The sequence below is a fragment of the Macrotis lagotis genome, chromosome 5 (assembly GCF_037893015.1).
Source record: "Macrotis lagotis isolate mMagLag1 chromosome 5, bilby.v1.9.chrom.fasta, whole genome shotgun sequence".
Lineage (NCBI taxonomy): Eukaryota > Metazoa > Chordata > Mammalia > Peramelemorphia > Peramelidae > Macrotis > Macrotis lagotis.
In genome coordinates, this window is record NC_133662.1 from 7570087 (window position 1) to 7586056 (window position 15970).

Below are 15970 nucleotides of genomic sequence, written 5' to 3' on the forward strand. Positions count from 1 at the left end.
ATATCATACCCATGTTTACTAAAATCCTGTAGCTCCCTGCTATATTTCAGGATTCAATATAACTTCTCTATTGGGCATCTAAAGCACTTCATAACTTAGTCTTATTATCCACAATTCTTTAATACTCCTCCTCTCCACACACTGTACCACTCAGTCACGCAGGTCCAATTCCTGTTCCTCACACATGATATTCCACCTCTGTAATTTAATATTGTCTTTCTGACTCTCCTTAAATGAAATGCTCACACTTCTTACATCCACCTTTTGACATGCTTGGTTTTCTTTAGGACCCAACTCAAAAACTTCCTTCTAAAGGAACTTTTCTTGAGACATGGAAGGAGCTTAAGCTTCTTTCTAGGTTGCCACCATTCTATTCTGTAGGTATTTTCTATGTACCAAGTGATTTATCTGTTGATTTTGCCTTTCTTTCTATTGCAGTGGTTTAGTACAGTGTCTAGCGTATATTGTTAAATTCTTGTTGATAGATTGGTTGCCAGCTGATATGGGTGGAATGGAAGGGCAAAGTGTCTGAACAGCGTACATTTTTTGAAAGACAAGCACCACATGATACAAAGCATAGAGTCCTGAGTCTAAGATCAGGAAGATCTGAGTTCAAAGGCAAGCTTCTGTAATTCACTTAACTCTTGTCTCAGCACCTTTTCTATAAAATGAGAAATCACTGGAAAAGGAAAAGACAAGTTACTCCAAGATCTTTCTCGAGAAAAGTATCATACTCATGAAGAGTATGATAAAGTTGAAAGACTGAACAGTAACATTCTCCTATCATTTTCACTGAAAGAAAAAAATCAATAGTTATGAGTATGAGAATGAATAGAGATCAAGTTTGTTACATGGGTTCTGAATCCTGCCTAAATCCTCTATCATTTGAATATCTGCCCAAGGTAATCAAGCAGACCAAGAAGGTTCTCAAAAGCTCTACATTCTGTCCCTCCAGCACAAGTTTGTGGAAAGGACTAGAGGACAGAAGAGATATTGTAAGTTTGAGAGTCACAGAATCTCTGCTGAGAAATTTCTCAGCAAGATATACTTGCTAGTCTGTGTGCCCTTGTGGCAGTCATATAACCTCAGTGGACTTCTACATTGGCATCACAACCATTAATTTTATGTTCTAAATTTTATGATCCCAGGATCAAATAACAGTTTCCCCTGGAACCTGAGAACAGACTTATAGAAATCCCCTTTATATGCAAGTTGTAGTCCCATGTCTTACAGCTTCAATATCTGTTCTCAGTCTTCCCAGTCTCATCTTATGTCCTTCACACTCACCTGAGCATATCACACCTGCATCCTCCTCATGCTTACAGTTACTCTGCCCCCAGGGCCTTGCAGGGCAATCCCACAGAGAGTACTCCTTCCCTGTGCACTGAACATCATCCAACCAGATTGTCCCATTTCCTTGGCCAAATGTAGCCCATCTTGGGGCATCCAGAGCAGAGCCACAGTCCAGCTGCTGACAAACCACATTTGCATCTCCCAGGTCCCAGAAGTCATCACATACTGTCCCCCAGGAACCATGATGCCAAATCTCTACTCGTCCAGAACATCGGGTCTCTCCTCCCTTCAGTTGAAGCTTTTCTTTGTCTGGAAAGTAGCAGAAATCTGTTACACTTTCATCTTGAAAGTAAGGAATTTCTGATAGAGCAAGACATAGTGAGAGATGAACTGAGATACCCGAGCAGCTCCTGGAGGTTGGGCAGTCAGGGTCCTTCCTTCCTGCAGAGAGAAGACATTGAAAAAAAACTGTTAATGATAATCCTAAAATATCATTCAATTACTAGATTTTGCTGCTGCAAGACAAAATTCCCCCCAAGTTCCTTAATTTGCTTTCAAAATACAAAATAGAACCATCTTTTTCATTTTAAATAATTCATGTAAAAACTTATCAACTCAATAAAAAAGTGTATATCTAAATCATCTCTGTCTGTTTATATGTCCATCTATCTATATTTTACGAAGTACCTGCTTTTAAATTATTCAGAGCATAATTATAGGAATGAATAACATGAAGAACTGAGATTGGTTTTTTTTGAAAGAATATTTATTTTAAATCTCCTGCTAAGGGGACAGGAATTATGGAGGAGAGAAAGACTGATTCACAACTTGTTGATATCAAGTATTTAAAAAGGCAACTACAATAAAATATCTGAGGTCTTTGTCACATAATTTTCACCAACCTAGACTCTTCCAGTGTTTATTTGGATGGATTAAAATAAATTTTCATCTAAATCCTGTTTCTCCACACTGAAAAATAATCCCATTAAAAATAAATTAAAAGAAGAGAAAGTTGTAGTTACCTTCACATGTGATGTGGGCTTCTTCTTCCTGGTGACAAGAATTCTGGTCCCAAAATTGAGAAGGACAATGCCAGAGGAAGGATTCTTTACCTTGGCAGTTAATTTTGTCTATCCACTGGACCTGCAAATTTTTTCGGGGCCTAGACAATGTATCAACAGTCCCTGTGGCACCACAACTCAGGTGTCTGCAAATCACTGATACGGTATTGTGGTCCATGGAGTTGGAGCAAACACTACCCCATGTTCCATTGTAGAAAACCTCTAGCCACCCAGTGCATTCCTGATTATCACTCACCAGCCTGAGATCCAGGGATTCTGGAAAGAGAAAAAGTTATGGCAAAATCAGAGGGGACCTTTATTCTCATAATATCTAGATTTTTTTCCCCTTTGGAAATAGTTTTAAGCTTTCTTATGCTGCTGGGAAGTTTCCACTGCAAAGCCCAGACCCCAGACTATCTTTTTCCAGAATTACTTCCTCCTTAATTCTTAGCATTTCTCTCTGTCTCCCCCACTGATAAGGATAGGAATATCTTTACTGTTATTTCACTCTTCATTTTCACAGTTTCAAAATCAGTGTGTTTCTGTGAATAACCAATAATAAAGTAAATCAGCAGACATGTTGCATGACTATAATATGCACATCACTTTACTAGAAAATGAAGATACACGCTATCTATCTATCTATCTATCTATATACCATCACACAAATATCTATACACATATGCATGCATTTATATATATGTGTGTATGCATAAATATTCATACTCATATATTTGTATATATGTGTGTGGCTCTCTATGTGCTTATCTATATTTCTATCTATTTATCTATCTCTCTATCTATCCATCTATCTTTATCTTCACAAGGGACGAGACCTACCTATACAGTTACAGTTACAATAGATGAGTGAAATTGCTTTCCTTTGATTAGAGATTTTGTCCTGAAACAGAACTCTGGGGATTCTCTGGTCAGTCCTCAGTCTTCTCTCAAGGCCCTCAGGGTTAGTAGGGTAAGTGTAGGATGTGTGTGGCACAAACCTGAGCAGAGGACTCCTGCATCCTCTTTGTGCCTGCAGTCCTGCTGACCCCATTGGAGAGAAGGGCACTCCCATAGGTGGGATTCGTTTCCAGAACAATTAAGTGTATCCAGCCAGATGGGCCCTGATCCTTCTCCAAAGTGAGCTGAGGTCATGACTTTGAGGGCCACTCCACAGCCCAGTTGCCTGCACACCACATGGGCATCATTCATGTCCCAAGAATCATCACAGATAGTTCCCCAGGTGCCATTGTAATAGACTTCAACTCTTCCAGAGCAGGGACCTCCTCCATTCAACAAGCGAAGCTGTCCATTTTCTTCAGGGAGAAATTCAGATTAATTCTCCTTTTCCAAAAAAGAAGAACTTTCTCAGATTATTCAACTTTAAGTCTTACCTGGAAATTGGACAGATATTTTTTCCTGGTCCGACTGTGAATTATTGAATGTGAAGAATAGGGCCTTGTTTCCTGAAAAAAGCACACAGTTCAAATCCAATCAACTTAAAGTGTTGAGGTGGGAGGAGTAAAATAAGGTAAATATGTACCTTGAGGAAAAGGTGCTGAGTAAGAGGAGAAGGTCAGCAAATTGGGAGAGAAAGAGGCCCAAAGAGAAGGACAAAGGAATTTCCCTATCTAAGAAGGCATGATTCATCCCTATATAGTCAAACAGAATTGTTCTCATTGACAGTTATATTCCTCCAGTTCAATCATTCCAACCTTATTCTCCATATATAAAGTGCTCTAAAAAGTCTGTGACATTCTATATAGGAAAGAGCTTCTGAGAGAAAGGTTGCATCACTTCTAACTGATAAAACCTTTATAGGGTAGCTTCCTCCTACTACATTTCACTACCAGCCACCATGCTTCAACTCTGGAGCAGTTGTTTCTAACTTTTAGTACATTCCTGGGGGGGGGGGAGTTGAAAGAGGAAGTGAGAAAATTTAGTATTAAAATTATTTTTAAATGAATGTTAAAATTGTCGTTATATAAAATTGAAGAAAAAATATTTTAAAAGGAAAATAACCAAAATATATTGATAACTGTGTTGCACTATAATTGGTCTCTTATTTATATAAGGAGAGCCCAACCTGTAACAAGGGAAGCCTCTATGTGGTGATGCCTTATGTGTGGAAAGGGCTGTCCCTCCCAATATTGGAGTGTCATTGTATATTTTAAGGGAAGGAAGAGTAGACATCTCTAGCCCTCTTCTCTCCCAATTATTTTATTTCAGTTGCTTTAGTCCTATTCAACTCTTCATGGCTACATTTGAGACTTTTTTGGCAAAGATAATGAACAGGTGTGCTATTTTATTCTCCAGTTCGTTTTACAGATTGAGATATTGAAGAAAGCAGGGCCAAGTGACTTACCTGAGGACATGCTTCCTGACTCCTGGTCATGTACTGTATCCACTAGGCCACCTAGCTGCCTCTCTACCTAACTTCTCCACCTCTTCTTCACTAAGGGATGGGGCAGCTAGGAAGCATGGTGTATAGAGCATTGATCTTGGATTCAAGAGGATGGGAGTTCAAATTTGGCATCAGGCACATGACAATTACTAACTATGTGACCTTGGGCAAGCCACTTAATCCTGACTGCTTCATGTCCAGAGCCATCTCCAGTAATCCTGATGCATCTCTGACCACTGGACTCAGATGATTCTGGAGGAGAAAGTAATGCTAGTGACTTAGCACAATACAACGTCACCCAAATCTAATTTAATTGCTTGTCATGGAATCAACCTCCCTGATATTGCAGTTTTCTTTGAGAATGGGGTTACTTTAATTCTCACCAGATAAGGAAGCAGGTAATGGGGGCAGAGGTCACTTTTCTCTCTTTAGGAAGAGGGGGTACAAGGCTAAAATTATTTTTTTCTTATACCTTAAATTTTCTTAATCTTGTAGTCATAATCAGGTTCAATATAACTTCTGACCATTCTGACATTAATTGAAGAGATAGTAAAAAAACATTGTTCTCAAAAATGGTTTCAAGCCTACAGCAAAGGAAGCAATTATCCAATGAAATTTAAGAATTCCTGCTTTAATGTTATTCAAGACTCATGAAAAGTATACTTCTAATGAGACAGAAGAGAGGGTACTTAGTTTCTTTGAGACAATGCTGGTTATCAAACAATCAAGCAATCAATCTGTGATAATACTTTGATAACACTTTGAGCTTAATGAGCAATCAATTAATCAAACTATGACTGATGAATGAGTAATAAATAACATCAGGTAAAGAGGCAAAAAGATTTTTAATTTTAGGGGGAAATAAAGATGGGTATGAACACTGAGTGAATTCTATTTAATAGTTTTGATCCAGAGAGGGAATTAGATACATTCCCATTTGGGTTTAAAAATCTATCCTACTCTACAGGCAAGGGAGGGAAAGATAAAGGGAAAGGTAAAGCAAGAAGGGACTGATAAAAGAGAAGGTAAAGGTGTAAGTGAAAATAAACTAAAAGTTAAATTTTAAAAGAAAAGTCAAAGGGGAAAGTGAATAGTACTTTGATGAGGAGGAATGAGAGACAGAGAAAGAAAAAAATATAAATGGAGAAAGATAGCATGGAGGGAAATACAGAAGTAGTAATCCTTTCAAACATTTTATTTATTTGTTTTTATCCATTTGTACATTTATATTTCCAAGTTACAAAGTTTCCCTCCAACCTCCCTTCCCATCCCCCTTCTCATTTGGGAACTGTCAGGTTAGCATTTTACATACATATTTGGTTAAACATATTTATAAATTAGTAGTTTTTGGCATGAGGAATTAAGATTAAGGGAAAGAGATACATAAGAGATAATTTTTATAAAGTGTTCATCAGATTTGGTAGGGGTGTTTTTTCCCTGTGTATTTTGTTTTGTTTTGTTTTGTTTTGTTTTTCTTCCTCTGGTTGGGGATAATATAGTCCATAATCTGTCAAATACAATTGTCTGAGCTCTCTGGACTGCTGAGAGGGGCTGCTCCATCAAGGTCGTTCATCTCATAATGTTGATGTGTAAATTGTTCTCTTGGCTTTACTCCCTTCACTCAACATCAGATCCCATAAGTCATCCCAAACTTCTCCAACCATTTATTGTTTCTTATAAAACAATAATATTCCATAGTATTCATATACTTGTTTAGCCATTCCCCAATTGATGGGCATCCCCCCGATTTCCAATTCTTTGCTGCTACAAAAAGGGCTGCTTATGAATATTTTTGGAACATGTAGGACTTTTCCCATTTTTTACATTTTCTTCCAGATATAGTCTTAGAATTGGAATTGCTGGGTCAAAGGATATAAACAGTTTTATAGCTCTTCAGGCATAGTTCCATATTACTTGCCAGAAAGTTTGCATTTGCTCACAACTCCACCAGCAATGCATCAATGTCCCAATCCTCCCACAACCTCTCCAACATTGATCAGCTTTCATTTTTCTCATCTGGGCTAATCTAATAGGTGTGAAGTGATACCTCATTGCTATTTTAATTTGTGTTTCTCTAATCAATCGTAATTTGGAACATTTTTTCCGTATGTTTATATATAGCTTTAATTTCTTCATTTGAAAACTGTCTGTTCATATCTTTTGATGATTTATCAATTGGGGAATGACTTGTGACTTTATAAATTTGATGCAACTCTCTATATATTTTAGAAATGAGATCTTTATCAGAACTCCTGGTTGTGAAGATTGTTTCCCAGCTTTCTGCTTTTCTTCTAATTTTGGTAGCATTGATTTTATTAGTGCAAAAACTTTTTAATTTAATATAGTCAAAATCATTCATTTTGCAGTTTATAATGTGCTCTAATTCTTGTTTGGTCATAAATTTATCCATTTTCCATAGATTAGATAGAATATTTTTGATCTATTATGGGATTATAGGATCACTTTTTATGTCTTAATCCTGTGCCCATTTTGATCTTATTTTGGTATAGGGTGTGAGATGCAGATCTATGCCTAATTTTTGCCATACTATTTTCCAGTTTTCCCAACAATTTTTCTCAAATAGTGAGTTCTTATCCCAGAGGCTGATGTCTTTGGGTTTGTCAAATAGTAGATTCCTGTAGTCATTTACTACTGTTTCTTTTGAACCTATCCTAATCCACTGATCCATTACTCTATTTCTTAATGAGTACCAGGCAGTTTTGATTACTGCCACTTTATAGTATAGTTTTAGATCTGGTAGAGCTAGGCCACCTTCCTTTATAATTTTTTTTCATCAGTTCCCTTGCTATTCTTGCCCTTTTGATTCTCCAGATGAATTTTGTTACTATTTTTTTTCTGACTTGATAAAGTATTTATTTGGTACTTTGATTGGTATGGCACTGAATAAGTAATTTAATTTGGGTAGAATTGTCATTTTTATTATTAGCTTGACCTAACCGAAAACATTTGACATTTTTCCAATAATTTAGAACTGACTTTATTTGGGTGAGGAGAGCTTTAAAATTCTGTTCACATGATTTCTAGATTTGTCTTGGGAAGTAGAGTCCCAAGTATTCAATGTTAACTAAAGTTATTTTAAATGGAATTTTTCTTTCTATCTCTTGTTCTTGGACTTTGTTGTTCATATATAGAAATGATGATGGTTTATGTGGGTTTGTTTTATATCCTGCTAGTTTGCTGAGTTTGTTAAATGTTTTAAGAAGTTTTTTTAGATGATTTTCTCAGGTTCTCTAAGTATATCATCATTTCATCTGCAAAGAGCGAAAGCTCTGATTCCTTTGATTTCTTTTTCTTCTCTTATTGCTACAGCTAGCATTTTTAATACTATATTGAATAGTATTAGTGATAATGGGCATCCTCATTTCATCCTTGATTTTTTTGAAATGCTTTGAATTTATTCCCGTCACATATAATATTTGTTGATATTGACATACACAGGCAGAGTCAAGATGGTGGCACAAGGCTAACAAGCTCCCAGAGTCTTTCCCTACCAAAGATACATGAAGCCAACAACAAGCCAGGGATAAGACTCCAGCCCCAGAAAAATAAAAGGAAGTTAAAAAGGTAAATGAAATCTTAAAAAATTTAGATAAGAGAGACATCTGGAGAAAACTAAATGGGGATAGAAAAGAATATACCTTTTTCTTGGCAGTACATGGCACCTATACCAGAATTGATCATGTACTAGGGCATAAACCTTATAATCAAATGCAAAAAGGCAGAAATAAGAAGTGCATACTTCTCAGACCATAATTCAATAAAATTTACATGTAAAAAAGAGTCATGGAAAGATAAACCAAAAACTAATTGGAAATTAAATAATTGTGTTTTAAATAATGGTGGATCAATTAGCAAATAATAGAAATAATCAATAATTATATACAAGAAAATGATAATAATGAAACACCATACCAAAATTTATGGGATACAACCAAGGCAGTTTTGAGGGAAAATTTTGTATCTCTAAATGACTATATGAATGAAATAGAGAAAAGATAAATGAATTGGGTATGCAACTAAAAAAAGCTAGAAAAAGACCAAATTAAAGATCTCCAACTAAATACCAAATTAAAATTCTGAAAATCAAGGGAGAGATATTATTAAATTGAAAGCAAGAAAACAATTGATCGAATAAATAAAACTAAGAGTTGGCTTTAGGAAATATAATATAATATAATAATATAGATAAACCTTTGGTTAATCTAATTAAAAACAAAAAAAGTAGATAATCAAATTACCAGTACCAAAAATGAAAAGGAAAGACTCACCACCTCCTCATCAATGAGGAGGAAATTAAAGAGATAATGTGGAGCTACTTTATCAAACTATATGCCAATAAATTAGATAACCTGAGTGAAATGGATGAATATTTACAAAAATTCAAACTGCCTAGATTAACAGAAGAGAAAAAATATTAAATAAACCCATTTCAGAAAAAGAAACTGAAGAAACCATCAATAAGAAAAAGTGCCCAGGTCCAGATGGATTTACAAGTGCATTCTACCAAACATTTAAGCAATAATTAATTCCTATTCTACATAAACTATTTTAAAAAATAGGAGAAGTTCTGTCAAATTCCTTTTATGACACCAACATGGTGCTGATACCCAAACCAGGAAGAACCAAGACAGACAAAAAATTATAGATCAATGAATATTGATGCAAAAATCTTAAATAAAATTTTAACCATGAGTCTACAACAAGTTATTACAAGGAAATGCATCATAATCAGGTAGGATTTATACCAGATAGGCAGGAATGGTTCAATATTAGAAAAACATTCAAGATAATTGAACACATCAATAGGAAATCCTGCAGAAATCATATTATCATCTCAATAGATGCTGAAAAAGCCTTTGATAAAAAAACAGCATCAGTCCTATTGAAAACATTAGATAGTTTAGGGATAAATGAAGTTTTCCTTAAAATAATAAATAGTATCTATCTAAAATATCAATAAATATTTTATGTAAGTGGGATAAACTTGGAGCATTTCCAATAAAATCAGGATGAAATAAGGTTCCCCATTATCACCATTACTATTCAGTATATTATTAGAAATGCTAGCTTTAGCAATGAGAAGAAAAAGAAATTGAAGGAATCAAAATTCGCAATGTGGAAGCAAAGCTTTAACTCTGCAGATGATATGATGATATACTTAAAGAATCAAAGAAAATCATCTAAAAAGTTTCTTGAAACCGTCAACAAATTCAACAAAGTAGCAAGAAATAAAATAAACCTACAAAAATCATCAGCATTTCTATATGAACAACAAAGTCCAAGAGCAAGATATAGAAAGAGAAATTCCAATTAAAATAACTGTAGACATCACTATTTGGGAATCTACCTCCAAAGATAAACCCAGAAACTGTATGAACACAATTATAAAACACTTCTCACCCAAATAAAGTCAGATCTAAATAATTACTCATGGTTAGGTTGAGCTAATATCATAAAAATGACAATTCTACCCAAAATAAAATAGTTATTCAGTGTCATACCAATCAAAATACCAAATAACTGTTTTACTGAAATAGAAAAAATATTATCAAAATTCACCTGGAGCAACAAAAGGTAAAGAATAGCAAGGGAATCTCCAATTGATATGGATATGAACAGACAGTTTTCAATTGAAGAAATTAAAGCTATATATAAACATATGAAAAAATGCTCCAAACCATTATTGATTAGAGAAAAGCAACTTAAACAATTCTGAGGTATCACTTCACATCTAGCAGATTGACTAAGATGACAAAAAGGGTAAATGATCAACATTGGAGAGATTATGGAAGGATTGGGACATTAATGCATTGCTGGTGAACTGATCCAAACATTCTGGAGAACAACATGGAACTATGCCCAAAGAACAATAAAACTGTTTATTCCCTTTGACCTAGCAATTCCAATTCTAGGCCTATATCTAGAAAAGTCCACATGTTCAAAAATATTCATAGCAGCTCTTCGTATAGTGGCAAAGAATTGAAAATTGTAGGGAAGTCCATAAATTGGAGAATGGCTAAATGAGTTATGGTACATGAATTCTATGGAATATTATTGTTCTAAAAGAAATCATAAATGGTTGGACTCTAGAGAAGCGTGGAATGGATTATAGAATCTGATGCTGAGCAAAGGGAGCCATGTACACATTTATAACAACATTGTCAGATAATCAATCTTTATGGAAGCAACTCCTTTCAGCAGTTGAGAGAGCTAGGACAACCATGTTATGGACAATGCAAGTCCCATCCAGGGGAAGAAAAACAAAACAAAATCAAAAAACAATTTTTTAATCCCTTCAGAATCTGATGAACACTTTATAAAAAATATCTCTTGTGTATCTCCCTTAATCCTGACTCCTCATAGAGAAAATGACTAATCTGTAAACATGTTTATCACAACTATATATGAACACTATTGATCTGACTGTTTACCATTGAGGGTAGGGAAGTGGGAAGGGAGGGTGGAAGGAAATTTGTAACTTAAATATATACATATGCCTATGGATGAATATTGAAAAACTTTTATAACATGTATATGTAAAAATAAAATATCAATTGAAAATTAAAAAAATTTTAAAAGAATTTCTGTTTTAGGTGGAACTAGATCTCTCTTGAACTAGCTAGATATGAATTCCTTCTTCCTCTAGCTCAATAGAGAAAAGGTTATTGCTTAATTAAGGTCAAAATCAGATCTAAAGAATGATACAAGGAATTTTCACAAAAGCAACCCATATATTCTATGTGAAAAGTTACCCACTATTTTTTAATCAATTATTGTTTCCATGATCTTTTAATTGAATACAGATATTTGGGGAGGGGGGAATGGAACATGTCTTTTGTTTGATTTCAGAGAATTGCACATATATGTTCTCCCCTCCCCATTGTAAAACCCCTAATCTTTTATTCTACTCTCTAATTAGAAATTAGAGGATCTGCTAATTAAATTGCTTAATTTTGTACTCTGAACCCTGTCCCATTTGTATGTCTAATATAAAATAAAAAATTATCATGAGGAGGTTTCATCCTAATTCAATTCCTACTACCACTAACAAATATTCAAAATAAAAGATAAATTATATAATCTTTGGCCAAAGAATTTTTTTTGCACAAGATCTTTTCATTGGTGGAAATTGATTTCAAGAGAGGAAGTTAATGAGAGCTGGTCTCTATTTTAGACCAGGATCTCTCTTTTCTCCAGTTTTTAAAAACTCTACTCCTTGAGAAATCAGTTTCCATCAATGAGGAGATCTTTTGCAAATGACCCAGTGAGCCAAGAGATGCAGTTTCAAGAAAGAAACACTGGAATTTTAGTCTAAGAGGGCTGAAATAGGGTTCACTCAATAACAAAGAAGTATCCTGGTATCTATGATCTTATTTTTTTAGGGTTTTTTTTTTGCAAGGCAAATGGGGTTAAGTGGCTTGCCCAAGGCCACACAGCTAGGTAATTATTAAGTGTTTGAGGCTGCATTTGAACTCAGGTACTCCTGACACCAGGGCTGGTGCTCCATCCATTGTGTCACCTAGCTTCCCCCTTATCTATGATCTTAACTAATCTATTCTGTCCTTGTAGATTAATCTTAATTCTTGCTCTGAGAAAACAGTCTATAGTAGAATTTGAACAATTCCTAGTCCTTCCTGTCTGTTTGTTCCTCCTTGGTCCTTCCTACCAATGACCAGAAAAGTATATATTTCTTTACTATAAATATTACACAATAGCATAATCACAATATATCTCCCCTACTTGAGAATTCTGAATGAAATGTCATATTAAACTAAATATGTATAAATGTCATGTGTAATTCCCAACAAAACTTCACATTTCACCCTTGCTATGGTAGAAAACATGTTTTAATGTGGTTGTCTACTTTCACTAGACTATTCTCCAATGAAAGGGAAGGTGGTATAAAATTGTGTAACTTAATGAATATGTATCTGAATGAATATTGAAAGGGTTTCATAACATGTAGTTGGTAAAGTAAAAATAAAATATCCAAAACAAAAAAAAATATTAAAGAAAAAAATGCCTTGACTCTCCCTTGAACACTGAATATGACTAACTGATGACTGGTGGATTTAGACACTACTATACTTTTCCTTTATATAAGCAGGTATCACTAATTTCACTGGCCCATCACCTAGAGATATACTTGTCTCCAAATGAGAGATTTCCCTTTACTAACCTGAGCAGACCACAGAGGCAACTTTTCCTTTGGAACATGGAGAAGTCCCTAGGAGAGTCACAGGACAATTCCATAAATGAGTCTCAGTCCCAGTACAATAAAATGTATCACCCATGACCTGGACACTTCCTTTGCCAAAATGTACATCTTCTGGAGTTTTCATGGCAACACCACAGTTAAGCTGATGGCAGAGAACATTGGCATCTGCCAAGTCCCAATGAGAGTCACAAAGAGTTCTCCAGGTCCCAAAAACTTGGATCTCCACTCTTCCTTCACAATGGGAGCTTCCATTTGTCAGACGAAAGTCTGTATACTCTGGAGAAGAAGACAGGGCTTTAGAAAAGCAATACTTTTTAATTTCTGTATTAAATATGATGTAGGAGCAGCATAAAAGCATTGTATTAAATTTTACTTGAACAAATGACTCCAACATCCATGCCGTGATTGCATTTTCCCTGAGGAAGAGGTACCATGGGGCACAATGAGAGAAACGGTTCACTTCCATTACACTGGAATTCTTTATCCCACATTTGGCCATTTCCTCTTCCAAAGTGAGCTCTTTTCATGATGGAGGCTGCAGTCCCACATTGTAGCTCAGCACAGATGACTTTGGCCGTAGAAAGAATGAAATTCCAATCACAAACTGTGCTCCAATTTTTCCTATAACTGACCTCTACCCTCCCAATACAGGGTCCATCCCCAGCAACCAGCTTGACAAATCCTGGAAAGACAAGAAAGAACTCCAGTGAGAGATCCTGAATTTTTAAGATTTCCCAGATGAGGAAAGATCCAAGTAATTTAGCATATTCACAAGGGAGAAGAAGCATAAGAACTTTCCTTGACTTTGCCAATTAATATCTTAGATACATATTAACTGTGATGGAGCCTGAAATAAATCTGAAGGTTCTTAATTCTTGATAATCTTTGGTAGAGCATGTCAGACATATTTTAAAAATGCAATCCTTCTATTCCCTCACCCAAGGAGAAGAATTAGATTCATTTGATGTCTCCTCTGCCTCAAGAATCTGCTTACTCTAGAAAGTTTTCTTTTATTTTCTTAATTTTCTAGGTTCTTTTTCATCTTTTCCTTTTTTCAAATAAGGATTACTTAGTGTAGCTGATATTTCAATTGCCTTGAGAACTTTACTAAGGATTTATGCTGAGATGTCTAATGTTGTTTCCATAATCCTGTACTCCATGTTTCAAGTACAATTTTCCTATTTTTTCCATGGTTAATTTCCTGTTTTTTTTCTGAATTATTTGAGACAAAGGACTCAGATGCTAAAAAAGGAAACTAAACACACACACACACACACACACACACACACACACACACACACACACACTCCTTTAATGCTGTGCTAAGTCATGAAGACCCACTGCCACAAGTAGAATCAAGGAGGAAAAAGACAGAAGAACTTGTTTATTTGAAATATGACTGTCAATATAGTGACACTGAACATACACATATAGACTTGTGAATTTTGATTCAAGGCCAGTATTTTTCTGATGTATATATACAATTATGGACATATACATATATGTACATATACATATACATATATACATACATATATATATATATATATATATATATGTCTGTATCTCTCTCTAGTTTTGTTACTAGGGAGACTCAGAGAAATTGGGTGACATCTATTATTTCAGAACGAAAGTCATCTTTTTTTTCAATGAATCTTTTTTATGATTTGATAGTCTTACTCTGTGAGTCTGTAACAATCACACAATTATTTTATATTTGAGTGTAGCATCTATCACATTTGTTACTGAGATTTTTATGGACATGATATTGAGTATAAGCTTTGTGGATTTAGCAATGAAGTAAGGTAAGGACAGAGTAGATGCTGGTTGCTGGACAACCAACTTTAGAGGGGATCAGAATAGCTTCATTTTTTTAGAAATAATCAGACAAATTGTCCTAAGAACAGGGGCTTCAAGATAAATCTCTCTGGGCTGCTCAATGAGAATGGAATTGATTCACAGTAATTGTATTAGCCCTCTTGACCCAGAGGTTGGAGATAGAAATTAATAAAGGAAATGATTAATGTCAATTAATGAAGCACTAGATTCAAAGAATCTTTCTCAATTTCTGCACTTATCTTTGACTCTGCTACTCACAATTGTTACGCTCTAATTTTCTAGGTTTTGTTTTCCAGGTTTGGTGACTTTTTTGCTTTAGAATGACAACTCTGTCTCCCTTTGTCTACCTTAAAGCCTAAGTACAAAACTATACAAATGAGAAGATTGAGTCAAGATGACAGAATGACAAGAATTAGCACACAGAGTTCCCCAGAGAAGAATTCCTCCAAGCACATATAAAATCCTAATAGATATAGTCTAAGAAAACACAAAGATGAGACTTTTTTTCCAACTAAAGTCAGAAGAGTGAGAGAGAAAGAAAAATCTTCAATTCTGGACTGGGCAGGAATTTGTAGGGTATGGAGAACTCCATAAAATGCAAACACTATCTGTTCCAATTACTCTTTTCAAATAGATACATGCCCCTAGTTCATTATTGAGTTTGAGATTCCTTTGCTTACTCAACCTAGTTTAGCACCTCTGCTGAAATAGTTTACCAGTGTTTGGTCACTACCATGCTACACCTTCTTGGAGTCACAGATTAGAGTTAGGTAACTCAGGTGGATATCAAAAGTGGAAAGTAGCCCTTGAACCAGAAGTACTAGTCTTCCTTGTAAACATCCCAAGGAGTGCTTGCCCAATTTCTGAATAGTTGATGCTGCTTTCACAATTTTCACTCACCAGTTGAGTGTAGCAAGGTGTTGTCCTTGTTCTCATGCTTTTAAGCATGACATTTTCAGCCTTGCTATGAGTATGGATATGGCATCAAATTCATCTACCACATTCAAACATTGCTAGAGAGAGCACATCTCCAATGGACTGGCCATAAAGACTATTTTATGGAAATTCACACATGACTAATACTTATAGGGGAATCAGAAAAACCAAGGTTTCTCAAGATCTCTCTTAAAAACATTG

At 35.1% G+C, this 15970-nt stretch overlaps 1 protein-coding gene across 1 annotated transcript in view; it reads right to left on the minus strand.

Moving 5' to 3' along the window:
• Window positions 1–1074: 1074 nt before the first annotated feature.
• LOC141488469 (antigen WC1.1-like) overlaps window positions 1075–15970 on the minus strand; it is a 37118-nt gene continuing 22222 nt past the window's right edge. The window contains exons 10-16 of the mRNA XM_074188554.1: window positions 13368–13676; window positions 12956–13288; window positions 3746–3817; window positions 3353–3667; window positions 2316–2630; window positions 1693–1734; window positions 1075–1602 (exon numbers count right to left, since the gene is read on the minus strand). Of these exons, the coding sequence (XP_074044655.1) occupies window positions 1202–1602; window positions 1693–1734; window positions 2316–2630; window positions 3353–3667; window positions 3746–3817; window positions 12956–13288; window positions 13368–13676 (1787 nt within the window). The 3' untranslated portion in view covers window positions 1075–1201. The remainder of the gene's footprint in view (window positions 1603–1692; window positions 1735–2315; window positions 2631–3352; window positions 3668–3745; window positions 3818–12955; window positions 13289–13367; window positions 13677–15970) is intronic.